The 26,993-nt window shown below is 45.6% G+C and overlaps 1 protein-coding gene across 2 annotated transcripts in view; it reads right to left on the bottom strand.

The window, feature by feature from the left end:
* Positions 1 to 1,835: 1,835 nt before the first annotated feature.
* Positions 1,836 to 26,993, bottom strand: part of PPP1R42 (protein phosphatase 1 regulatory subunit 42) — a 525,575-nt gene continuing 500,417 nt past the window's right edge. For both annotated transcript variants that reach the window (XM_085605503.1, XM_085605504.1), the window contains one exon: positions 1,836 to 2,460. In XM_085605503.1, the coding sequence (XP_085461629.1) occupies positions 2,376 to 2,460 (85 nt within the window). In that variant the 3' untranslated portion in view covers positions 1,836 to 2,375. The remainder of the gene's footprint in view (positions 2,461 to 26,993) is intronic.

The raw sequence follows: 26,993 nt of genomic DNA, 5'->3' as shown, positions 1-26,993 counted from the left end.
CCCAGTTACATACTCAATAATTATTAGTGTTCCAACTTTTTCAATGCTTTTGTCAACAAATGGAAGATTTGTTTCCGGTCTTAGGTTCTGTAGGTTTTCAGTGTCTAAGGTAGATTTCTTTATAAGTAGGGTATTTGGTCCAGATTTAAGAGTATCAGGGAAGATGCCTTCTGCAAGAGATAGGTTTTCTATTTTAAGTAGAATGGGAAGGAACTCTTCTGCATATAGTTTGGTTAGGGTACCTAATGAATTTCTTCAAGGTGCGATGGTGCCAACAATTACTTTGCCTAGAGTGGCAACATCAGCATAAAACATGGCCTGGAATGCAATCAAAGAGACAGTCAGTGGCTGAGACTAATTTAAGCATTCCTTCCATCACTTTGTTGCTTGTTGCAGTAGACATCCGACATGAGACAGGTATGCCCAGGCGTGGGCCAGGAGCTCAATGTGACACAGGACTCAATCTATACCTCACTGACAAAGTCTAAATGGGCTAAAACTGGTCTGGAGTTTCTTGTGTTCCCATATGGAGGAGCATCAAGCTGGTCTGTTTCTACATTGCAGGACCACGACTGATTTGGATTTGGATTTAGCTGGGCTCTATACAGCGGGATAGCAGGCAAAAACTGATGGTCTTGAATGGGACCTGAATGATTGTCAGTGGCTGAGATTAATATAAGTATTCCTTCCAGCACTTCACTGTTTGTTTCAATGGAAAATTGACATGGTAGATAGAATGTGTCAAAATGGAGAATCAATTTGGGAGGTGGTGAGTAGAGGTGATACAACAGAAAGAATTTAGGAACAATTAAGAGATTATATGTCCATATGCTGTTTAATACTCTGAAAGGTATTGATTCAAAGTCTTATAGAATGGAAAATGTTTGAGAATAGGTCAACTCCGATGCACATTTAGTGTTTTTTTTTGTTACATTTTTTTCTGGGAAAAGATCAACGAAAACCAGCACTGCCAAATCAAATAGTTCTGCCCTTTAGTGGTGTGATGGTTATATTTTTTAACACAAGCATACGCCACAAAATAAAAAAAATATGCAGCCACCTGAACGTTATAGCCATTTTCTTGTCATAAAAATGTTACAACTAAAAACATTCACTAAAGTGGCTGCTTTACTAGTGATGTTTTTAAATAACTTATTTCAATAATGATATGCATTTAATTTTTTTTATTTTGATTTGCCAAAGAGGGAAAAGAATAAATCACCTCCATCCCAAACACTCAAATTGCAGGCAGTGTCACTTATACACTTCATTTCAGCAACTTTTAAAAGAAAATTGAAAAAGCACAACCCTAACTGGACACCCATGAGTAGTCAAAATGAATACCTGGCATTTAAAGTTAATATAAAAAAATAAATACAAAAGCACACCATGAACCAAATTTGTCACTTAAGGGAAAGGAACTGTTTCACTCGAATAAGAACAATGCGCACATGCTTAGTGCAGCCACTGAAGGGACCCGCAAAATGCGTTTGACAATTTAACTGACCAATGAATGAAGCCCACTGGCCCAAAGCCCCTCTCTGGATGGATATTATGTATGAATTGTTTGGAAAAACAATAGTCTAGTGAGACAGCTAGAGCTGCCTCCAAGGCCAGACCTAAAAATAATTACAATGACTTAATCTAGAAAGCTACATACAACCCGAACGGTTCCTCGAGCTATAAAAAATGACGAAGCATATGGAAATAATATAACACACTGAAACAAGTTCTACATAATTATCGTATGGTAACATTGGTTTAAGGCTAGTAAACAAATGAGTTGACTACTTGTAAACAGTATACTCTTGTGCAAAGTGCATTACACCAATTCAGTATCAAGCAACGCCATGTTGCATTTTCTAGATGATTTTTATTGGTACTATTTTGCATCAGAATAGTTCATAAAAGTTAAACAAAAGTCATAGTTATTCTACGTTTTCGAAATAATTTACTCTTTTCATTAGGCTCAGAAAGCTGGAAAAACTTCACATCTTCTGCCACTTTGCCGCTGGGGTTCAACGCCATCACCTCTTCTGTTTGGTGTGTCCCTCTTTTAAGTCGGGCCTAGGCTGGACACAAACTAGTGTATACAATACTACACATGATATAATAAATATATGGGGAAGGGGCTTTTAACTCGGCGCGTCTTCATTCAGACAAAGTGATGCTTCACGTACACCAGGGCCTCACCACTGCCTAATCCTCAGCTGTTTGTAGAGGTAGCTGCGTCATAATCGGTCGCTTCTTAGACAAGAAAAACAGTGTTGAGCCACCTGTCTCTATAAAAATAATACGTTCAAAAGGATTTGTGCGTCGCTTTTCCTATCCAGACTCATTCTGAGCAGAAGGCTAGCTGGGTCCTCGCCGTGCTCTTACAGCGCTGCATAGGTGAGGAAGTGGGGCTCCCCCGAGCCAGGTCCGTGGAGGTCCGTATGGGGATGCTTCGCGGCCAGGAGCCTGAAAGAAACGAAAAAACAGAAAAGAATGTTGAGCGTAGTTGTCATCTCCTTCTAAAAGATAGTACAAGGCAGACTTCAAAATGAAAGGTAGCTTCGAGTCTGCAGACAGAAGCCATCTTCAAACAAGAGGGCGCGCAGGACGTGATCGGGGCCGCAACCCCTCCACCCTTCCTTACACGAACCCTCCAACAGAATGTCTGCTCTCTTCCGATACACCGCGCTGCTCCTGGCCTGACACTAAATTCACCCGACACTCCTTAAGCTTCAGTCTGCCGCTCCCTGCACCCTCTCTTTCACACAATGGTTCACATTTACTCGAAAATGACGCAGCACGGCGCTGCAAGCCAAGCTGCATAGTTAGGAAAGTGCAGGGATGCGTCGAATTTACAGCAATACCACGCATCCCTGTGCTTTCATCAACATCATCAAAAACTTTATAACGATCGCCAGGATCCAACAAGTACACACAGCCGAGGTATAAAAACAAAATATAAAAATTGAGAATAAAAGTTTTAACCCCTTCGGTGCTCATGACGGAACGGTTCCGTCATGAGCCACGGTTGAGCTGTGCTCATGACGGAACCGTTCCGTCATGACCACGCCCGCGCAGGAAAAGATCAGCACAGCAGGGGAATCCGTCCAGCATGGAAGGGGTTAAGAACGGGGGGCGTGGTCTCGTGCCGCGACAAGATGGCGGCTAATCCGTGAGCTCTGCTCGTTCACGGAGACATTATCTTGGTAACAGCCTGTAACCTGGCACCGGAGGACTCCCCGACGATGAATTTGGAGCGCTGAAGGGTTGGAGCGGCGATTGTGGCCGTTCTAACCCTGGATTCTGCCGTTACGAACCCGGGGAACGTTTTCTCTTCAATAATTGCGAGTGGCGGCCGCCATTTTATGTGGACCGCTCGTGACCTGATGCTTCTCCTGAGGTAAACCGGCGTTCTGATAATGAACGCGCGGCAACGTTTTTTTTCTTTTTTTCTTATCTTGTGATATAAATAAGGAGTGACTATTGCCTAATACCATCTAAAGTCAGTTGTTGTTGATTCTGACCATCTCCTCATCAACGCTTGTCACAGCTGCAGCATATTTCTTGCAATGATATTTTCAGAGGTGCTGCCAGTCGCGCTACTTTCTCTCCCTCCTGGCTTTTTGCCCTATTTTTAGTGTGTGCTTTATTTCTGTTACACTTCCTAGCCTCATGGTGAGTTTTATTTATTTTTTTGTTTTTTTTTTCAACTGACATGCTGTCTAGTTCACGAGGTCCTGCTTGTAACGCCCTGAACGTCTCAGGATCGTTTAACAGACACGACAATGAGGACGCAACCACTTGTGAAGGGTTAGTTCTTTTAATGAAGGCAAATAAAATACAAAGAACAAACAAAAGTTATAGTCACTGGAATCCTCCAGGCTAAGTACGTTACCAGCCCACAGCACGGATGGTCCTAACCGTCCTCTGCATATACGCCGATCCCGGCGTATGCCAACAGAGGGCAGAAATGAAATGGCCGACAATGCCAATCGGTAGGCTGTGAGGGGCACGAAGAGTGTTGGGGAGAATCGAGGAGTCAGGGAAACACCCAGCCGGGGTCTCTACCTGAAGGGAGCAGCCGCTCAACCTCTTCCTCAGACTGCACCGGGACGCGGAGTCACCTCCTGGTGATGCGTCACCGATACCCCAATCACAAGCAAGAAGACTGAACCGAGAGCAGCCGCTCGATCGATCCTGTGGACTTCCGAGTCTGTAACGCGGCAAACACCTCCTGGTGTGCGTTACAGCTGGCAGTCCCTGTGTCTCTGGTCGGGCTGGGAGTTACGACTCCAACCAGCAAAAGCGCCACTGCGCTTGGACTCAGCCGAGTCAAAAAGCGAAGCTCAATGGTTGACCGGTAGAGCTTCCGGGTCCTTCACAGGTGACGATGGGGCAAGACACGGCCCAGGGAGTAACGACTCGACCTACCTCCGTTCTTGCCTTACTGGAGCACCACTCCGGAACACTGCTCTTCACGAAGCAGGTACGTCGGTGTAAACACAATATCCGACAGCCTTGTACCTCCCGGTTCCTCCCTTTATAGGGCGTGTTTTCCTTGAGTTATGTAACAGCTCTCCTGTTTACATAAGGGCGTGTTTCCCTTGAGTTATGTAACAGCTCTCCTGTTTACATAAGGGCGTGTTTCCCTTGAGTTATGTAACAGCTCTCCTGTTTACATAAGGGCGTGTTTCCCTTGAGTTATGTAACAGCTCTCCTGTTTACATAAGGGCGTGTTTCCCTTGTATGACAGGAATTCTTGACAGTACATCCTCCCTCTCAGCGGCTCCCCACGGGTCCAGCGCTGGCAGGAAAACGCCGATGGAACAAGGAGACCAAGCGCGGAGCATGAACCCCTTCAGCCGGTTCCCATGAATGCTCCTCCGGGCCATAGCCTTTCCACGCAACCAGGTACCACAGCTTCCCCCTGCGCCATTTGGACGCCCGTATGCCCGACACTTCATACTCCACCTCCGACTCCACGCATACCGGCCTGGGTGTTCCAGACGGCTTGGAGGGTGCTGGTTTGAGCAATGATACATGAAAGACAGGGTGTATCCGCAATGACTGGGGCAAGCACACCTTCACGTTCACGGGACCCATACACTTGGTAATTCGATAGGGGCCCATGTACTTGGGATGGAACACACTGTTCTTTCGAAACCTCATGTTTCTTGTGGATATCCAGACGTAGTCTCCAGTGCGGTACAGTGGCCCGGGCCTTCTCTTCCTATCTGCCGCAGCCTTGTATCTTCTCTTGGCCTCTATTAGGACAGCCCTTGAGCGCATCAACGTGTCTTTTATGTGTGCCACCCTGTCCGCTGTGGCGGGAATCCTGTCCTCTCTGAACGGATGTAGAAATGGCAAGAACCTGGGATGTTGGCCATAGTTGCTATAGAACGGAGATGACTGTGTGGAGCTGTGAGTGGCGTTGTTATAGGCTATCTCTGCAACCCATAGCAAGTCGACCCATTCTTCCCTGCCCTGGTCCACAAAACATCGCAGATACTGTTTGAGCGTTTGGTTCAGGCGCTCGGTTTGGCCGTCCGTTTGAGGGTGGTAGCTGGTGGACAGGGCGGTCTTAACATGCAGCGCAGTGCACCAAGTCTTCCAGAATTGCGCAGTAAACTGCGACCCCCGGTCCGACACGATCACCCCAGGTAATCCATGCAGTCGTACCACATTCTTTAGGAGTAGTGACGCCAATTCCCCGGCCGTAGGGACTCTCTTGCAGGGGATGAAGTGCCCCATTTTCGTCAAGTAATCCACCACCACCAGTATTGCCGTCATCCCCTGGTCTACCGGTAGGCCTACCACGAAGTCCAGTGATATGCTATCCCATGGTCTATCCGGGGTCGGAAGTGGATGTAAGAGCCCTTGGGTTCGGCCATGGTCGGCCTTCATGGTAGCACACGTAGGACACTCCTGTCCCCACCTCCTGACATCCACTCTCATGGTTGGCCACCAGAAATGCCGTCCCATGCTAGCCACCGTTTTTTCAAAGCCCAAATGACCTGCGCATGGAGAGTCATGGCACCAGATGAATGCTTGTTTCCTTAGCCTAGGCGTGGGTATCAATAGGCACCTGCCCTTCAGGGGTATCCCGTCCTTCAGCTGCCATTCTCTGTGACTGAGGAGCCACCTCCGCCATGCGAATGACCTGATCCCTCTCTTTATTCCCCTCAGGAAAGTATCCGGTTGGATAACCCCCAATACCATCCTCGGGGAAATGATGGAACGCTCGGTTGCAGGCAATGGTTCCTTAACTGCAGATTGACGGGACAGGGCGTCCGCCTTCCGGTTTTCCGTCCCCGGCCGATATGTGATGCGGAAGTTGAACCCCGCAAAGAAGATCATCCACCGCAGCTGCCTGGGAGAAAGGTGTCTAGTGGCCGTCATGAACTGTAGGTTCCGATGGTCCGTGTACACCGATACCACATGTCTTGCCCCCATCAACCAATGCCTCCATTCGGTGAAGGCGTCCTTGATTGCGAGAAGCTCCTTCTCCGCAATATGGTAGTTGCGTTCGGCGTCGTTGAGTTTGCGGGACATGTACGCAACGGGATGAAGCACCCCTGTGTCGTGGTTGCGTTGGGACAAGATAGCCCCCAGCGCCACATCCGACGCGTCCGCTTCCACCACGTAGGGGAGATCCGGATCGGGGTGAGCCAACACCGGCGCCTTACCAAAGGCGCTTTTCAGGGCCTCAAAGGCTTTGTTCGCTTCAGGGGACCAGACAAACTCCTTGGACTTCCTCAGTAGCTGTGTGATTGGGGCCACCACTCCTGAAAATCCATCTATAAACCGCCTGTAAAAGTTGGCGAAGCCAATGAAACTTTGGACGTCCTTCACGCTTTGGGGCACCGGCCATTCTTTCACCGCCTTGATCTTTCGTTCTGCCATCTCCTGTCCCTCTGGACTCAGCATCACTCCGAGGAATTCCACGGATGTGACGTGGAAGTCACACTTGCTGAGTTTACAAAACAGCATGTTTTCCCTCAGCTTTTGGAGCACAGCTTTGACGTGGTGTACGTGCTCCTCCACACTGGACGAATAGATGAGGATGTCGTCGATATATACGACCACATAGATATCCAACTCCTCTCTGAATACCTCATTCAAAAAGTACTGAAAGGCTGCCGGGGCGTTGCACAGACCGAACGGCATGACGAGGTACTCAAAAAGGCCGAACCTGGTCTTAAAGGCGGTCTTCCACTCGTCTCCGTCCCTCATGCGCACCAGATGGTATGCCCCTTTCAAATCCAACTTGGTGTAGATACGAGCTTTCTTGACCTGTTCTAGAAGTACACTGATGAGAGGCAAGGGGTACCGATTTTTTATGGTTATCGCATTCAATGCCCTAAAGTCCACACAGGCTCTCAGCTCCCCATTAGCCTTCGGGATGAAGAAGAGTGGCGAGGCGGCCGGAGACTTGGACGGGCGGATGAATCCTAGCTTGAGGAGTTTATCCAGGTACCCCCGGAGATGCACGTTTTCAGGCTCCGTCAGGGCATACAGCCTGCCGCTGGGAACGCTGGCCCCTGGCACCAGGTCGATCTGGCAGTCAAACTGTCTATGTGGTGGTAGCACTTCCGCCTTCACCTCATCAAATACATCCTCAAAACTGTGATAAGCCTGGGGGAGAGCCACATCTTTTTCTGCCGCTGTAGCCACCGTCTGACTCCCGCTCTCATCTGCGTCAAGGGATTCCGTTCTTATTCCACAATGCAGGATGCAATACGGTGACGTCATTTCGATGCGATGTGTTGGCCAATCCACAAAGGGGTTGTGTTTCTGTAGCCACGGCAATCCCAATATGACGCCATATTGGGGCGCTCGGATGATGTTAAAATCGATTTGTTCCAAATGGTTCCTCCCATATCTCATCGGAAGGACCCCCGTGTGCTGTCCGATGGGCCCCGTCACCAATCGCCTTCCGTCTACCGCATAGACGTCTTCGGGTACTGCTTTGGGAAGAAGCACTAGCCCTAGCCTGCATGCCTCGTTGTGGTCCATAAACATGCCAGTGGCCCCTGAATCCACCATGGCCACAACGGGTATCCACTGGTCATGCACTCCCACGTGCACCGTGATAAACAGGTGTCGTTGTCCCCTAGTGACCGAGTTGGAAAGTGAAGGGATGGATGAGTGACTCCGAGATGCCCCTTCTCTGGTCTTGGAGTCCTCTAGTTTTCCGCCGGTATGTCCACCACGGCTGTTACCGACCGGTTGGCCCGATAACGTGACGTCTTCGGTTTGGCAGGGCATTCACGTACGTAGTGGCCTTTTTTGCCACAATATAGGCACAATCCTTGTTTACGGCGTGACTCTTTCTCCGTGGCTGTGAGGCTCGCTCGTATTGCGCTGATGTCCATGGGTTCTCCCTTGGATGCGGTGGAAGTTTCAGGACTTCCCACCGTCACATAGGATGGAAGGGATTTTCCTTTTCTCCCATGATCCCCCTTTCTTTCACTTAGCCTATGTTCCAGCCGTAATACCAGGTTGATAAGGCCCTCACATGTCTTGGGTTGAGGGTCAATATGAGCCACGGCGTCCTTGAGCTCATCGCACAGCCCTTGATGGAAGAGCGCCGTCTGTTTAGCAACAGGCCACTTGGTTTCCGCAACCAGCCTTCGGAACGCGTTGAGATACTGCACCAGGTCGTTGGATCCCTGTCTCAACTCAAGCATTTCACGGTCCGCCGTGTACGAGTCAGCCCTTCTGTCGAATACCTTCAGGAATTCCTCGCGAAAAGCACCCCAATCACATAAGAGGGGGTCGTCCCTGCTCACCAGAGGTACGGCCCATTGTGCCGCGTTTCCAGCCAAATAGGATATAAGGAAAGCCACACGAGCCTGACTCGTGGGGAACGCCTTTGGTTTGCACGATAAATGTAGCGCCACTTGTGTGAGGAATACCTGCACTGTGTTAGGATCCCCACTGTACCTCTCTGGTGTTGCCAAGGGGATGGCTACCGGCATTTCCACTACTACCGCAGGGGTCTGGTTCGTGAGGGAGGTGCTGGGCGTGAGCGGGTCCAATTGGATAGCATCCAGTCCGGCTTTTACATCGGCTGTTTCTTGCCTAGAGGCAGCCACTTCAACTTGCATGGCCGCTAAAGCAGCCAGCACATCATCAAGTGTTGCCATGTCTGTTATCGACCGGGAGACAGTTAGTGTTATTAAGGTCGGATATTTTGTAACGCCCTGAACGTCTCAGGATCGTTTAACAGACACGACAATGAGGACGCAACCACTTGTGAAGGGTTAGTTCTTTTAATGAAGGCAAATAAAATACAAAGAACAAACAAAAGTTATAGTCACTGGAATCCTCCAGGCTAAGTACGTTACCAGCCCACAGCACGGATGGTCCTAACCGTCCTCTGCATATACGCCGATCCCGGCGTATGCCAACAGAGGGCAGAAATGAAATGGCCGACAATGCCAATCGGTAGGCTGTGAGGGGCACGAAGAGTGTTGGGGAGAATCGAGGAGTCAGGGAAACACCCAGCCGGGGTCTCTACCTGAAGGGAGCAGCCGCTCAACCTCTTCCTCAGACTGCACCGGGACGCGGAGTCACCTCCTGGTGATGCGTCACCGATACCCCAATCACAAGCAAGAAGACTGAACCGAGAGCAGCCGCTCGATCGATCCTGTGGACTTCCGAGTCTGTAACGCGGCAAACACCTCCTGGTGTGCGTTACAGCTGGCAGTCCCTGTGTCTCTGGTCGGGCTGGGAGTTACGACTCCAACCAGCAAAAGCGCCACTGCGCTTGGACTCAGCCGAGTCAAAAAGCGAAGCTCAATGGTTGACCGGTAGAGCTTCCGGGTCCTTCACAGGTGACGATGGGGCAAGACACGGCCCAGGGAGTAACGACTCGACCTACCTCCGTTCTTGCCTTACTGGAGCACCACTCCGGAACACTGCTCTTCACGAAGCAGGTACGTCGGTGTAAACACAATATCCGACAGCCTTGTACCTCCCGGTTCCTCCCTTTATAGGGCGTGTTTTCCTTGAGTTATGTAACAGCTCTCCTGTTTACATAAGGGCGTGTTTCCCTTGAGTTATGTAACAGCTCTCCTGTTTACATAAGGGCGTGTTTCCCTTGTATGACAGGAATTCTTGACACTGCTATCGCTAGAGTGCTCGGAAGGTGGCATTTGTTACTTGCACATACTATCTCTTTTTTCTTCTTGATTTTTTGCATTTTTTTGTTTCTGCTTTCTGAAGACTAATTCAAAAGAATATTGTCATTTTTTGTGGGGGATGGGAAGACGGAAGTCCCTATTGAGAATCACCTCTCGACCATCTTATCATTCCAAGATGGCTAGCGAAGTCTCACATGTGGCTAGAGCTGTCTCGTCTGGTACCAAGCCCAAAAGAGCCAAGAACGACCCTCCTTCACCCATTTTATCCTCTCAAAATCCTGTTCTCAACACTATTCTGGATGAAGTACGGGGTCTTAAATCTTTCATGGCAACTACTAACGAGAAACTCCAATTAATTGAAGATCGCTGGATTACTATGGAGTCTAAGGTGTTCGACATGGAACAACGCATTAGTGATGTTCGGGACATCTCTACTAAAATCCCACTTTTGGAACAAGAAATCCACTGTCTTAAACTTCATACTGAGGACCTTGAAAATCGTAATAGGCGCAATAATCTGCGCCTTTATGGTCTACCAGAAAATATTGAGGGCCCAGATTTGCTTCTTTTTCTGAAGAAATTTTTGTCTGAACTTTTAGGCATTGCCCCTGACCCGGCATTAAACATTCAACGTGCTCATCGGCTTGGTCGTTTTCAACTTAATGCTTCTAAACCCAGAGGTATTATCATGTTGTTCCTGGAGTTTACTGACCTAATGCGTGTTCTCTCAGCTGCCAAATCAAAACGCCACCTTACTTGGTCGGGTCACAACATATTTATTTCACAAGACTTATCGAATGCTACCAACGCACGAAGAAAGGAATTTCTGGCACTTCGTCCTCAAATGAGACAGTTGAATATTCGCTATGGTATCCTCCATCCATGTTTGTGCAAAATCACGCACGAAGGCTCCACACGTTCTTTTGATGATCCTCTCAAACTGAAATTGTTTCTTCAAAACCTCTCTTCACTTCCTGCAACTGGCTCTTCCTCCGTTCCTTAATGTCCTCTACTTCTTTTGCTCTTTCTTCTAATATGGCTGTGTAGTAATTTTCTATTTTTACCTTGGCTCCTGCCGTCCAGTCTATCGTTGGTGCTGTTACGCCCCATGCATCTGTTTCTGTTATTGTCTTTTAGATCTGGATTTCTTTCCATGATCTATCTCCTTTTACTTTATTTTCTGTCCTCACTTTCTTTCTATGCTTTGTTGTTTCATCCCCTCGTTTGCAATTTTACTTACCTGTTGTTAGAACGTTTACTGCTTATGTCCTTTGGAATTGTGTATTACGCCACTGTTTTTGTCCCGTATTCTGATCAATTATGGTGTCTCCAAGGACCTCTCGCTAAAGTCGCGGTCAACGGTAGGGCGTCCCGTCCCTTTGAGCTGGGGAGAGGTACCAGGCAGGGCTGTCCTCTGTCGCCGCTGTTGTTTGCTCTTGCTCTCGAGCCGCTGGCGGCCTGGATACGATGGCACCCGGATGTGAGGGGGATTCGCTGGTCACCTGACCACGAGGACCGCATCTCCCTTTATGCCGATGATATCCTGCTTTATCTCGCTTCACCCCGGAAGTCCCTCATAGTTGTCTGCGACATTTTGACTTCCTTCGGGAGGAATTCAGGACTAACCATTAACTGGGGGAAGTCATATCTGTATGCCCTGTGTGGAGACGTCCCGGTTCCCCCGCGGAATTGCCCGATCCAGATCGCCCGGGAGGGTTTCACGTATCTTGGGATTTATATCTCTACCGACCCAACGGTACGGTATGAGAGGAACCTGGTCCCTCCGCTGGCGCGCTTGCGGCGGGATGTAGCGGGCTGGCGGCGGCTGCCGCTTTCCCTCCTTGGCCGTGCTGTGCTATTCAAAATGATGTCTCTTCCCCGTTTTCTCTATGCCCTGCAGAACACCCAGGAGCTGGTTCCGGCCAGCTACTTTCGGGAGGTTGAGAGTCTCCAGCGCTCGCTGCTGTGGGACGGCCGTCCGCGTATAGCGATAGCAAAACTAACTCTTCCTTGGTACGATGGGGGTATCGCGCTTCCCGACATCAGAAGATACTATTGGGCCTCCCAACTGAGTGCGATCAATCATGGAGTCTACGGCCCGGCGCTTAGCCCTGGCTTTGCTATGGACCGGTGGTTGCTGCGTGGGGGTGGCTACTATAGAGCACTTTACTCGAGGCCCCCGGCTGGGTCCCTCACGGGGCCGACCGGGGTGGCGGTGAATGTGTGGAAGACAGTCACGAACTCGTTGGGCTGGAAAGATAGGCTCACCCTCGCCACTCCGTTGTATGACTCCGATATGCTGGGGAAACTTTGGCACTCTAAGGGATTCGAGAAATGGGATCTGATCGGCATCTCCAGGGTGGGTGACCTGCTGGCCAAGGGGCGGATTAAGTCGTTTGACGAACTACGGACGGAATATGCGCTGGAGAGCACGGAATATTTCCGGTATGCGCAGGTGCGCCATGCGCTGCGGTCGGTACTCGTTGAGGGGGAAAAGGTGCCTGAGTCCTCTCCCTTGGAGGACCGGATCCTGGACGGCCATATGCCGGAGAGCACAATCTCCCTAATCTACAAAAAGCTTGTGAACGTCCGGACCGACCTCCTCCTGAGGGTGCGGGATCAGTGGACTAGGGACGGCCTTGAGCTGGACGATGAGGATTGGCAATACGCCGTCTCCTCTCCTAAGGAGGTTGCGATCCCCGCCAGACTACGGCTGGTCCAGCTGAAGATATTGCACAGAGTCTATGTCACTGGGCCCCGGCTGGTCCATATGGGTTTTTCCGAGGATGGGCTATGTAAGAGGGGCTGCGGGATGGTGGGCACCTTTCTACATATCATATGGGAGTGTGGTGTGATTGCGGACTTTTGGAAGCGGATTCACGTTGTGATGCAGGAGGTCACGGGTATTGTACTGCACCCAGAGGCGCGGCGCTGTCTTTTGAATGTGTGGGGTCCTACAGATTATGACGCAGCGCAGACTCAATGGGCGACCCTAGGCAATATGGTGGCCAAGCGAGATATAGCACGAATGTGGGGCTCTCATAGCCCGCCCACCCTGGATGCATGGAAGGACAACATGGACTGGAGCATGTTTCGGGAGAAAACGGTGTATAGTGCACGGGGGAGGCCTAAGAAATGGCATAAGGTATGGGGAAGTTGGAACCAATATAGGGGGGGCATATGTCTGCCTCCTGCCATTGAACCGCCAGAGGAGCAACTTTCCCCCTAGCCTCACTTCCGACTTGGGTCTTTCTGATGCACCTCCGTTAGAATGTTAGTGCCTCTGCTTATCCCTCATCCTCCCGATCGGTGGCTTTGATTTTATGTTGGAAATGGGGCCGCGCCCCCGCTGGGAACTGGCACGAATTTGTGGTGTATACTGCCTTGCTTGTTCGTGTTTATTGTAGGTAGTTTTCAAAAATGAAACCTTTGTCTTTATCCTGCATTAGAGCTATGGAGGACTTCATGTGTTGCCTGATTAGCTGCCGAACCTCCGGGATGTCGGCTGAATAGCTGTGTATCTGATTTATACGAATAAAGGTTTTTAAAAAAAAAAAAAATTATGGTGTCTCCTTTTTTCTAGCTCTTTCCCTGATGTTTATCAACTCCTTCCATATTGTACCCCTCCGCTCCTCCATCATGTGTAAGTTTGTTACATGGAATGTTCGTGGTCTTGGCAACCCTGTCAAACGTCAGAAGGTACTTTCTCATTTATCCAAACTAAGCTCTCAAATATCTTTTATTCAAGAAACTCATTGTAATGAAGAAGAATCTCTTAAGTTGAAAAGACAGTGGGTTGGTCAAGTTGTACACTCTCCTGCCTCTAGTAAGAAAGGGGGTGTCGCTATATTGTTTCACAAATCGTTGTCTGTGCAAATTGTTTCTACGCAAAATGATGCTGATGGAAGATGGGTAATGGCCAAGGTTGTTATTCAGGGCAAGGATTTGATCTTATTGAATATTTATGGTCCGGTTAAACCTGACCCCAAATTTTGGCATGATATTAAGGTTCTACTTTCCACCTTTGATTGTCCCAACATTATTATCGCTGGTGATTTTAACCAATGGATTGACCCCTGTTCGGATAGACAATCTAAGTCCAAATTCCAACCAGACAAGTCCCACAAAGCTTTTCAATCGGCCATTACCTCTCGTCCTCTATTTGATGTTTGGAAAACATGCAACCCGGACTCTTGTGAATTCGCGTTTTTTTCCAATGTACATCTTACGAGATCCAGGATTGATTATATTTTAGTTAGCAAATCCCTACTTCCGTCGATTCAATCCTCGGAAATTGGGTCAATTTTTATTTCTGACCATGCACCAGTCCTTACTGTTTTGGATCTCTCGTTAAGCCTCCAAAAATCTAGTCGTTGGAAGCTTAATAATGCTCTATTATCAGACACTACTTTCATTGCAGAAGCCACTGCCTTTGTCACAGAGTTTTTCATGTTTAATAATCCTTTAGCAACCTCTGTTTCTAATAATTGGGATGCTTTTAAGGCCTCCTTTCGGGCATTTACTATTTCTTATGTGTCTAAGAAAAAGAAAAGTGTTAGGAACAAGTATCTAGCTTCTCTTCAAAAGCTTAAATTATTAGAGCATAGTTATTTTACCTCCAAATCGCCCTCGGCTTTGCATGAGCTCATTAAAGCTAAATCTGAACTTAATAAACTTGCGACAGTGGAAGCCTGTAATATTCTTCTCAAAATTAAGTCTAAATATCATGGGGGCCAAAATAAAGCTGGCAAGATGTTAGCTAATTATTTAAAGGTCAGATCCGAACGCAAAAACATTGGTCCCATTTTAGACGAATCCACTAACCGGTTGGTGTCCTCAGATGACGACATTGCTAATATCTTTCATGACTATTATGAGGCCCTATACTCTGATGACACCAATCCTTCCAATCAAAATTTAGATATCTTTTTTTCTGGCCTTCCATCTCCCCCTTCCTTCCCTAGTGATTTTGATTCATTGGAGGTGGCGATTACTACCCAAGAGATTATTGATGCCATTAAATCCTTAAAAAAATCTAATGCCCCTGGACCAGATGGTTTTTCGGTCGAGTTTTACTCTGCCTTTTCCTCGCTTTTTGTTCCTAAGCTTTTGTCACTGTTTAATTCTTTTATTAATGATGCGAAGGCCTATGGCTCATTTATGGATGCTCTAATAATTATCATTCCCAAACCTGACAAAGACCATTCCCTATGCAAAAATTATTGCCCTATTTCATTAATTACCTATGATTGTAAGATATTCGCAAAGATTCTTGCTAGTCGTCTAGAGAGTCTTCTTCCATTATTGGTTAAGACTGATCAAGTTGGTTTTATTAAGGGTCGATTAGCAGCAGATAATGCTCGAATGTTTGCTAATATTATATCTCATGCAAAAAATTTTAAATCTCCCCTTGCAGCACTGTCTCTTGATGCCGAAAAGGCGTTTGACCGTATTAATTGGCAATTTATGTTTAGAACCCTTCAATGGTTTGGTTTTGGCCCATCCTTCATTTCATATATTAAACTATTGTACTCTTGTCCCAGAGCCAGTATTTTTGTAAATAATCACTTTTCTAAATCTTTTTCTTTGTCTCGTGGTACACGTCAGGGATGTCCTCTCTCCCCTTTGTTATTTGTCCTGTGTCTTGAACCCTTCCTTGAGCGTATTCGGGTCAATGCTCATATATCTGGCTTTACATATAACTCATTAGAAATTAAATTATCCGCATATGCTGATGACATATTGGTATATATGGCTAATCCAATTACATCCCTTCCCCCCTTCATGGATGAGGTTCGGCTATACTCCAGCATTTCTGGTTATAAGTTGAATCTCTCTAAGACAGAAGTTTTACCCCTGAATTCGTTATGTTATCAATATATGTTTAATGATACTAATTTTACATGGTGCCCCACGAAAATTAAATATCTTGGAGTTTGGTTCTCAGCGCCCCTATCTGCCACAATTAAATTTACATTTGCTGCATTAATCACTAAAATACAAGCTTTGCTTCTTATCTGGTCCCCATTATATCTTTCCTGGTGGGGTAGATTAGACACTATAAAAATGATGATTGTTCCTCATGTCCTTTACATATTATCTATGTTGCCTATTCGCATTCCCATCCCCTATCTGTCACAAATTAACTCCATTTGTGTAAAATTCTTATGGAATAAGAAACATCCACGTATCTCCCTTACCAAACTTAAACGCCCTAAGTCTGAAGGTGGAGTACGTTTTCCCGATTTTAAGGCTTATCATTCAGCTTTTATAATTAAACAGTCCTTTGCTCTATCCTTTGATTTTGCTGATACTCCTGTACCACGTTGGATTGTTTTTGAGCGTTCCTCTTTAAAGGATTTCTCTTTTCAGAATGTGCTTTATATGTCTAATTGTTCTTTCATCTCTACTAACCCTATTATAAAATATTCCCAAAATTTATTATATAATACTTTTACTAAGGGTTTTACTCCTTTCCAATGCTTTCTATCTTCCACTATCTGGTATAACAAATTTCTTCGTTACAAGGGCAAATCTTTCTGTTACAAACACTGGAAGGAAAAGGGCATTATTTTTGTGCATCAATTAATTTCTCAACACTCTGTTATTCCCTTCCTGGATTTGCAAGTACGATTCCAATTACCTGATACCTCTCATACCGAATATCTTTTAATTTCAGCCGCTCTACAAACACAGTTAGCTTCTTTTCATTCTTCTGTACCCACACCATCCCTTACTCCCCCCACACCATTGTACAGTCTTATTTTCTTTGCATAAACCTAAAGCCGCTCTTGTCTATAAGCTATTGTTGTCACATACAACCGAGAGATCTAAGTCCCCTTCTGAGCTTGCTTGGGAAGTAGATTTATCCCTTTCTTTTACTATAGATGTTTGGGATAAATTATGGTCCAAGTTATTTAAAGTTTCTGCGGCTGCTCGTATAACTCAGTCCTTGTATTTTATTTATAATAGAGCTGTTATTACTCCTGTTTGTATATCCAAGTTCTCATCGTCCGCGTCCCCACTGTGCTGGTCTTGTTCTAAATATACTGGCACTTTGAGACATCTCCTTTATGACTGTTCTAATGTGTTGACTTTTTGAAAATCAGTTTGGTCAAAATGTATGATCATTTTTGATTGTAATCTAAGTTTGTCATTTCACAATGTTTTTTTAGGTTCTTCATCACCTGATTTGGATGAGTCCACGTCTGTATCTTTATTGTTTGATCTTTTTATTGCATTAGCATTTAAAGTCATTTTATCTTCCTGGAAAGACAATTCGAAAATATCTTCATTAATGTGGTGGAATTTTATTTGCGATGAACACCGGATTGCCAGTGTCTCTTCTTCTGTCATTTCCCAAAAACTTAAATCTGATCTTCTCTGGCTACCTTTTACATCTTATGTCTCTTCACATGCTCCTCTTCCCTAATTTGGTTCTTTTTTCTGATATCTCATATGGTCTTAGGACATTTGGTATTCTTGGATTCATATTCTATGATTTATGTTTTCTATTGCTTTAATCTTTTCTCTCCTCTTACTTTTCTTCCTTTTCTCTCTTTCGCTCCATTTCTTTTCTTCTTTTCCGCTATTGTTTGATCATTCTATGGGTTTGCATATTGTTTCTCATTAACTGGTTTACTATACTTTGTAAGTATGATTTTGGTTTCTTATTGGATTGTATTCTTTTTATATTTTTTGTGTTTTACCTCTTCCAAAAACTTAATAAAAATTTCTTAAACAAAAAAAAAAAGTTTTAAGAACAATTTCATTAGATAAATGTGTAAAATGCGAGATGCAGCGATTTTTAGCAGAGGAAAAGTGCTTCATACAAGTTTCTTCCCCATAATTATTTAAAACCAATTTCATTAGGGAAATAGGGAAATGTGCAAAGAGGCAAAATACAGTAATTCTTATCAGAAAAAGGTGCTTCATACGGGTATCTTCCCACGCCTGATCCACAGTGCATACCAAAATCTGGAGAGGCCAATGACCATTGGTCTACGGGTATCGGTACACAATAGTCTCAGTAGATCGAGATAATGGCCCGGACCAAAAAGTCTACACAATTGAAATATCAATTTTTTCCTCAGTGAAGAGTAATGAGGACAGAAGAAAAGTAAATGGACAATAGATTCTGGACAGGCCTTACATGCAGGGCACAAATAATCCTGTAAAGCGCTAGAACACCACTTAAAACAAAATAATCTTGTGGGCAAGGTCTTGTAGCGGAACTGTAGGAAGAGTTTATGTGCCATCGATGGGGTAATTTCGTCAATAGATGGCTCAAACAATGGAACAGTTTTAAAAGTCAAAAAGTATTTTGACAAACCTATCGAGGATTCTACCAAGTCCATTGCAAGCGTTTTTCCCCAATATAGTTCTTTCAACTTCACCCTCGAGATTTGCACCATGTTTTCTGGATTGGACCAGAAGGTCTCCATCCCCAGTCTCCCCAATAGTTCACGTAGACAGATGAACCACCTGATTGATGTTGCCTGGGGAAATTTTAGGTGATCCTTCAAAGCCTCTCGATAGGTCTCCAACTCTTCCACAATCCATAACCTAAACCAAAACATTAGCAATTTACAGTTCAGCTTATGAAATAGCTGCCTATGGGCGAGATCTAAGTAAAGAGGTTTCAGAGGGGCTAGCAGGAAGATCGACCAGTGATTTTAGGAAGCGGTTTTCTACAGTGGTTAGGGAGGATTCGTTGCCCGTGCCCCATAGCTCAGCACCATGGAGTATCCCTCCCAGAACCTTGGTATTGTAGATTTCAAGTGCAGGGGCAATTTGTCGAGATACCATCTTCCTATGTATTTTTCTGATATGGGCACATTGATGAATTAGTTGTAACTTTGCCTTTTCCGTATGTGGATCCCAGCTGATGGATGAGTTCAGGCGAATGCCCAAATAGTCGAAAACTTCTACTTGCTCTAACTTAGAGCTACCAGCCCACACAGGTCTAGTTATTGCTGTGTTTCTTCCTTTATTAAAAATCATATACTTGGTCTTTGACTCAGTAAGAATCAAACCCCTTTCGTCGCAAAACCTTAGAAAATCATTTAGGAGTTGTTGAAGACCTTGTGGTGATTTAGAAATTAAAAGGGTATCGTCTGCAAATAATAGTGCTGGCACTCTTCTCAAGCCAATTTTAGGAGCATCACAGCCGTCCCTATCTATATAGTCAACAACTCCATTAATAAAAAGAATAAAAAGGGTGGGTGCCAACACACATCCCTGTCTCACTCCACGTTGGACAGGGAAGGTTTCCGTTACTTGGTTATTCGCACCCCACCTGACCTGTGATGTGTTGTCAGAGTGTAATCAAATTAAAATATTTAAAAGATTGTTAGGAAGGACCATCTCTTTAAGCACCCTCCAATGTATGGCTCGCAGGACGAGATCAAATGCAGTGCACAGATCGACAAAGGCCACATATAGCTTACCCCCCTTAACAACTACTTCCTTCCAGTAGGTGTAAATGAGGTGGTAGACCTGATCCAAGGTGCTAACTTTTGTGCCAAACCCCGCCTGAAAGTCACTCAGAATTTGGGACTCCATCATCCAATCCTGTACCCTTCCTAGGGCCTGTTTCCAAAAGATTTTTTGGAGAGCTTCGATCAGGTTTTATTGGCTTGGATCTGTCCCCTTTTTTGTAGAAGGGCACTATTTCCGTGATCTGCCAAGACGGTGGCACTGGACAAACTCAAATTTGTGACCAAATTTATATACGAGCCCCGGAGCATTTTGTCCTCTCTATACATGTCATTGGGAATCCTGTCTGGACCTGGGGCACGAGCTGGCACACAGGATGAGATTGCTATCCGTCTTTTCTCTAATGTGAAAACCAAAGTTTCGCCATCCCCTCCTAGGGGCTCATCACTCGCCTCAATTTTCTCACTATTTGTAAAAGTGTCATTACCATAGAGAGAGCCAAAATAAGCAACCCACTCTTCAGTGTATTCCAGAGATTGCCTTGTTCCCTTTAGCCAATATGCTGCTTGTCTCCAGAACGCCTTGGGGTCTTTATCGGTTAGTGCAGTGTGTAAGGAAGTCCAGAGAGAACCCTCCCACTCCTTTTTAGCTCTGCCGATGGCCTTTTTATACTCTGCTCTACAGATTGTTATCTCCGCACTTACCCTTTGATTTAATGCACTGATGAGCGCCCCCTTTGCCTTCCTGCAATCCTGATTATACCAGGGACTCTTAGTATCTTGCATCGAATTGCACTTTTAGAGGTCGACTGAGTATGTCCCTCATCTCCTTAAAAAGCAACTCATGGCGAGGCCCCAGGCTTCTCAGCTGCTTCCTTTGGGCAGAGTGCAGCCAGCTCTTTAATTAGCTGCCTTGCTTTTTCCTTCACTACTTCCAGATCTGTCAGGTGGTCCTCCATCCAGCCCCACTTGACAGCTTTTTGATTGTTTGCAACCGAGAGCACACCCAGATCAGAGCACCCCATAGTGACAGTCTGCAAGGGGCCCACTTTTGTGAAGTTGAGGGCAAGGGCATGATGGTCACTCTCGGATATTTTCACCACTGCTATATCTTCCTCTAGGGGCCAGAGATTGGGAGTAATTAAACAATAGTCGATCCTACTAGTGTGACCAGGTCTATTAAAGGTGTGTTCTCCTTTGGGATCCAACCTGGTTCTACCGTTCGTTGCTCTTAAGTCATGTCATAAAGTAAGGGCAAGCACCTGACCTCCTCTCTTCGTCCACCTTACTTTAGGGAGGTCTAAGGGGGGTATTGACCACTCACGATCCCAATCCTCTGTAAGATCTGGAGGGGTGGAAGCAAGGGGTTCAAATGTACAATTAAAATCGCCTGCCACCAGTACAGGGGCACTATCAGAATATTTGGCCAAGGCGTTGTCTCGTATATGGATAGTGTTTGTTTCCTCCATTGCACGGTCAACTCTGTTATAAACGTTAAAAATTCTGACCTTCCAGCTGCCAAACAGGGTCAGCTCGAGAGCCAAGATATCATGAGAGTCAACATGTAGAAGCTTAATTTTGGACCCCAATGTATTTTTTATCCAGACTGTGTGGCCCCCTGAGGGTCTACCCTGATCTTTCCTAGACGCTTCAATAGCGTAAGCGGAGAAGCCGCTTCTATAAGGGGTGGCCAAACTCCATGTTTCCTGAAACAGGATTATATCGAAGGTGTCTGCAAAGCTACATCAGTCTGGATCTGATTGCAATTTTAGGATCCCAGCCACATTCCATACTAAGACCCTAAGGACAGAAACGGCGGGTGTTGCGCCTTCTATCGCAAGGCTAGATGATAAACCACCAATTTCACGAGCAGTCAAGGGGTCATCACCATAAGAACCTGATGCCCTGCCATCCGCCACCATTGTGGGCTAGGCTACTGTTTCCATTAGCAATCAAGGGCCCAGTACAATACTCAAGGTCGCTCACCCAAATTCTAGGAGTCAAGGTTTCAGGTGGGGGTAAATTCAATGGGCCCCTATATTCCCCAGATCTTTTTCACCAGATTGTAGTCACCTTCGGCTATTCCCTACTCCACCAAGACCGGTACAGGAACCTTCCACCGAGAGCCTATGGGGCACTAACTCTGCTCTTTCCTCCGTGCTGGCGCATAATTGGCTGCATAGCACCAACCAGTGGTTGAAGTGGGCGGGATCAGCAGAGCATGAAGTGCTGCTACATTTTTTATTTGATAGAATTTGTTACCTAATTTTTTTATTTTAAAAATGCATCCCAGGGCGGCAGAAATAGCCAAGGCCTAGGATATAGATAAGGCTTGGCTGTTCGTGGGCAAACAGGCGGAGTGGGCAGAGAAGAAAAAGGACTTCATCTGTTCCTTCTTGTCCAGAGAAGACAAGGATAGTTTCCACTTCTCATGCTCTGCCGCTGTCTTCTGTCTTCCTCTTTTTCCCTCTCTTTCTGTCTCGGTTTCGCTCCTCCTTACTTGCTGAAAAACGTGTCTTCAAGAAACGGCTCTAACCCTCTCTTTCCTCCCCTTGCCTTCATTCGTTCCCCTGTGCACTGGATCCAAAACAGAAAGAAACACTTTTGCTGAAAATGGCGTCTTTTTCTGACATTTTTCTATTCCAAAGTGCAGCCCCGGGACGAAGAGAAAAAAAGTTCACAATAGAAAAAATAAATAAATAACTAAATAAAGCAAGAGTGGTCACAAACAGGCCACATTGGCGTTATTCACACCCACATGCATTAGCGCCACTTTAAAGAGTTTGCCAGTGTAGCGCTGCTTTTGTTTTCTCATCTTTATTTGAACAACATTGTTTTTCCCGGGTGGGGAAGTGCACCATTCCTGAAGGTACTGCAAAACCTGGCTGATGCGTGGGGTGGAAAACTTTCAATGTGATCCATATCAGCGGTTTTCCTTATTTTAGAATATAACGTGTACTGTGGCTCTGTGTTCAGGGATGTGGTCTTTGTAAACCATACTGCTTACATTTTGTAAGGATATAAGCAATGGACATTGAAACGGGTCTCCTTCAGGCCCTGTTGTCATGTCCTTAACTTTTCAGGCAAAACACTCATTGATTTCTGAATAATGAGTTTAAATGCTTTAAGGTAACTATGTTGTTCCTGCTTACATTTTACTTGCTTTACCTAATATTGTATTACCTATGGGAATTAGCTTTTTCAAGGATGTTTTAACTTTTTTTTCCGAGCAGCATATTACTCTTGTCTAGTGCATAATTTGAATTGAGTCGCTTCCAGGTGTTTATAGCGACGCACAAATGGGTTGTAGCTGAAGGCAGTGCGAGCTTCTCTCAGTGGGGCAGTATGGGGTTCAGTGGGGGGAAAGGTTGAGGTACTATGGCCAGAGCTGCCGAATTTGGAACTGGGAAATAGGTCCAGCCTTCATTTTACAGTCCACCAGACCATTCTCCTGAGGGAGCATATTCTCATGCTAGTCGTTAGAAGCCCCCACTAGACCTTAGAAGCCCTGGTGTATTAGCACCAGCAAATGGACCCCGGCGGTGGCAAGTGTGGGTTAACCCTGAAGGCCTGTCCACCACAATCCATACTGAAGTTCACATCCAGTCTTGCGGGCACTTCTACGAAGCAGAACACCCTAGAGCAACAGTGACTGTCACTGAGGTCACAGGACCCTTGAAGCCAGTCCGCCTCACCCAGTGGTACCTCCACTGGCCTTGTTTCAGCAGTAGTAGTGCAACTCACCTGGAATCAGCACATGGACATCATTTGGGAATAGGAGTCACAGCTGTGACCTCCAGCTTGCCCCCTGCTAGTCCTGGCAGTTCCTTTGCAACCCCTGGCCTTAGAGGAGGCAAAGGTTTTGCCCACTCTAAGGCCAGGGGTCACCTTGACTGTTCCCAAATGACGTGTATGGATCAACAATGAAGGATTTGCATGCACACCAAACTAAGTTTGCAAACTTCACGGTCTCTCTGCTTCATGCACAAGCACTTTTAACATGTGCTGTCTGCTTTGGGGGCACTGGAATTATGCAGCAATGGAAGACATCATTATGTCACAGTTTTGACTAAATTATGCAGTGTAATGCAGTTTATTTTCTGATAAATTATTATTTTGACATTTTAACACATACTGACAGTCTCTGCAATGAGTTTGCCTCATTAGTACCAGTGTAACATACAAATTCAGCAGTGAGAAAGGTGACCAGTCAACCTTTGCAAAGGGCCCTCCACTACGCAGCAACACAAGTCAAATATTTTAGTAACTTTTGATCCGTTTGAGCTACAAACAATTGTTTTGTTCAAATCGTCAGCCTATGCAGCTGATGATGTATTATGTGGCAAATATGGCAGAGCCATAATCATGTGGTAAACATTTGCAAACTAGGATATTTTGCCATTCATGTTTGAATTGCACTTGTGGAAAAGGGGAGGAGGAGTGCTTGAGAGAGAAACTGCATGGCTCGGAGACAAATAGCTTGTAATTCCACTTTTAAGCATATTTGGGACATTCTGTGATAGGAAACGTTTCCCACATTGTGAATGTATTTTAATGTCAATAACTCATATTAAACCTTACATAAAGATGTGTATCCATTGGATGAATTAAATAATGTAATATGATGCAACTGTTCAGTGAAATACCAAACAAATACAAAAAATTGGGATGTTTGTTTTTTCAGGCCATACCTCTGACTCCGCCCACTGACCCAATCCTCAGGTTATTCCCGCCTTCAGTTCTCCTACTTTTCTTCCCCCACTTCGACCACTGGCGCCAACGCTGGCACCCATGCACCATGTTGCAAGGGTGCCTGCGTTACAGGGATGATTGTTTTTGTGCAGGAAGGTGTACCATTGATGGTGTTTTCTTCCTCCTATGTGTGCTGCAAAATGCAGCACACACAGAAAGAGCAAAAACAAGGAGAAATAAAAGTATTTCTCCTTGTTGCGCCATTTTAACGCCTCCCCTGGCAAGGTGTTAGAATCTGACATATTCCCAGGTTTACGAAACCTTGTAAATCTGGGAATGCATCAGAATCCATTGGTGTTGTGTGGGCCATATTTGCCTGGCCATGAAAAGCCACGCAAGACGGCTTTGCGTGGCCTTGCAAAAATGACTCAGCATTGTGCAACACCGGAGGGTAAAAAGTGACACTCCGGTGGCACAGAAACCTTGTAAATATGCCCCAATTTTTTCAACTCTGGCGCTAATCCCACTGCACAATGATGAATAAATTCTTACATTTCGTTCCACCCCTCTGTGGACCATTTCTTATTCTTGTTTTGCTTGCTGTTTTGAGGGTAATTTTGTTTTTTGAACTTTTGTTGACAACACTTGCACCATTCGCCATACAAGTCCGGAATAATTCTATATCTCATATTCTTGTTCTATGGATAGTGCTCTGACGCCTTTGGGGGCCTAATCTGCACCCAATTAAACCAGATAACCAACTAACTAAATAAATACCATGTAAAGTTAGTGTTGCACTAAACCCCTTCCTTACGCAATATTGTCCAGCAGTTCAAATTGACCATTCAAGCTTGATCATTATTATTTTTTAAATAAACACTTTTTATTGATTTTGAGCCAAAAATTCAACAGGCAGAAAAAAGTATAGTGTCATGGAAATGGTAGATAATTACATGAAAAAATTAACAGGCACAGTAGTCATATACTTTTGAAAAACTAGCATACATAACAATACCAAAACCAAAGGTCCACATATCTTCCAACGCATGGCAGGGCAACCCCTTGCTTGGTTTATGAGCAGTGAACTATTCCCCACAAGCAGACCTGAAATAGTGGGGCCATATCAGACCACAGGTAGCACCACAGTGTCCAGTTTGGCCAGAAAGAAACCCATACCCACTAGGCACCGTGCTCCGCGGAAGCCCCCCCTCTCCTCCATAAATTCTAGAAGATCTCATTTTTGAGCGAGCGCAATAGTACTTTCCAGTACCTTGGTGAAGGTGTTTCTAACTTGTTGTCAATACCCCAGGATCACTGGACAATGTCAGATCATGTGGAAGAAGTCATAATTTGTATACACTATATTCTCGGACATCTGGTGAGTGGAATCTATGTTCCATAACTTCTCTGGGGTATAATACAATCTGTGGAGAATTTTGAACTGGATTAGTCATACACAGCAGACATCATGATTATTGAGGTCCTAACACCACTGCTTCTCCTCCAGCTCTCACAGGTTGCTCTGTCAACAAGGCCATAGGTCCATGAACCACGCAGTGCATTTATTACAAGAGATCAGTAAATCGCTACCTAGTGGCTCAATCACTATATCAACTTAGGTGGCTGAATTCTGGGAAAGCCATCAGATCTGTCCAGTAACACGCCCAAGTTATGCCGCAGCTAGCGGAATCTAAGGAATTGGAATCAGAGAGTTCAAATTCCTCTGAGATGGCTTCAAAGGACTTCATATGGTTGGATTCCCATCAATTCCCCAACATGGGATTTCCACTAGCCTCTGAGTGCAGTTTTAGTGGGTGAGGGCATGGAATCCAGAAAAGTGGAAACGTACAAATATCCTTGGTGGGCTGGCCACAAACAGATCCAATTGCAGGCAGATGACAGGGTCATCTCTGCAACCGAACAGCCAATCCTTTATGACAATTAACCGTGTGGCCTGGGTGCATGGGCACATCGGCACATCAGCCATAGTTAGTCCATCGCTATATACTAACTGGATGCATTTATCCCATGAAATCCTAGGTTGTTTGCCTACCCACAAAAAAGAATGAGACAGAGCCCAGACTGCTATAAAATCATTAAGGAATTTTGTAAGGGTAGCTTTGGGTTACATTGTGGACTTTTGGGAGGAGTGCCATCCTGAACCCGTAATTTAGAGAAGAACATGCCATTCCGGGAGGTCTCTCTGTTGACTGTCTAGCAGGGGCACAATGTTATGGTCCGAGCACTGGTCTGGTTCAATGGTGAAGTACATGTGTAATTGAAAGTTTGGAAATATGGATATGCAGTTAGGACTGTAGCTGATCACCCTGTATAGGGATAATGACTTACTTGTCCCAATTGACTACAAGACGTTCACAACACTGCCCATCATTTTGTTGGTAAAATCTGTTAATTGGTTTTCGGTTAAGAAACAGAAGAAGTTAGTGACATACACAAAGGAACATCATGGTTGGCCCCAGTAATAGGGAGTGCATGGGTCTGTACGGCATCAGAAAACAGTTGCATAGTAAAACATCTAAAGAAGTAATGCACAATAATGAAACAAGGATATTGACGGCAATGCAAAGGACGATGAGGGTCATGTGGATGCAGGTATTACAGGACTGTGCATAAACAGGTTCTTAACAAGTGAAATGGGGATAACAAAATGAGTGCAAATGAAATAAACACAAAATGTAGAACTGCGTATTTAATGCCGCTG

Source organism: Triturus cristatus, chromosome 5_1, assembly GCF_964204655.1.
Source record: "Triturus cristatus chromosome 5_1, aTriCri1.1, whole genome shotgun sequence".
In the NCBI taxonomy this organism is placed as follows: Eukaryota; Metazoa; Chordata; class Amphibia; order Caudata; family Salamandridae; genus Triturus; species Triturus cristatus.
The sequence above is the reverse complement of the archived record's forward strand: the minus strand, read 5'-3'. Positions and strand labels throughout refer to the sequence as shown.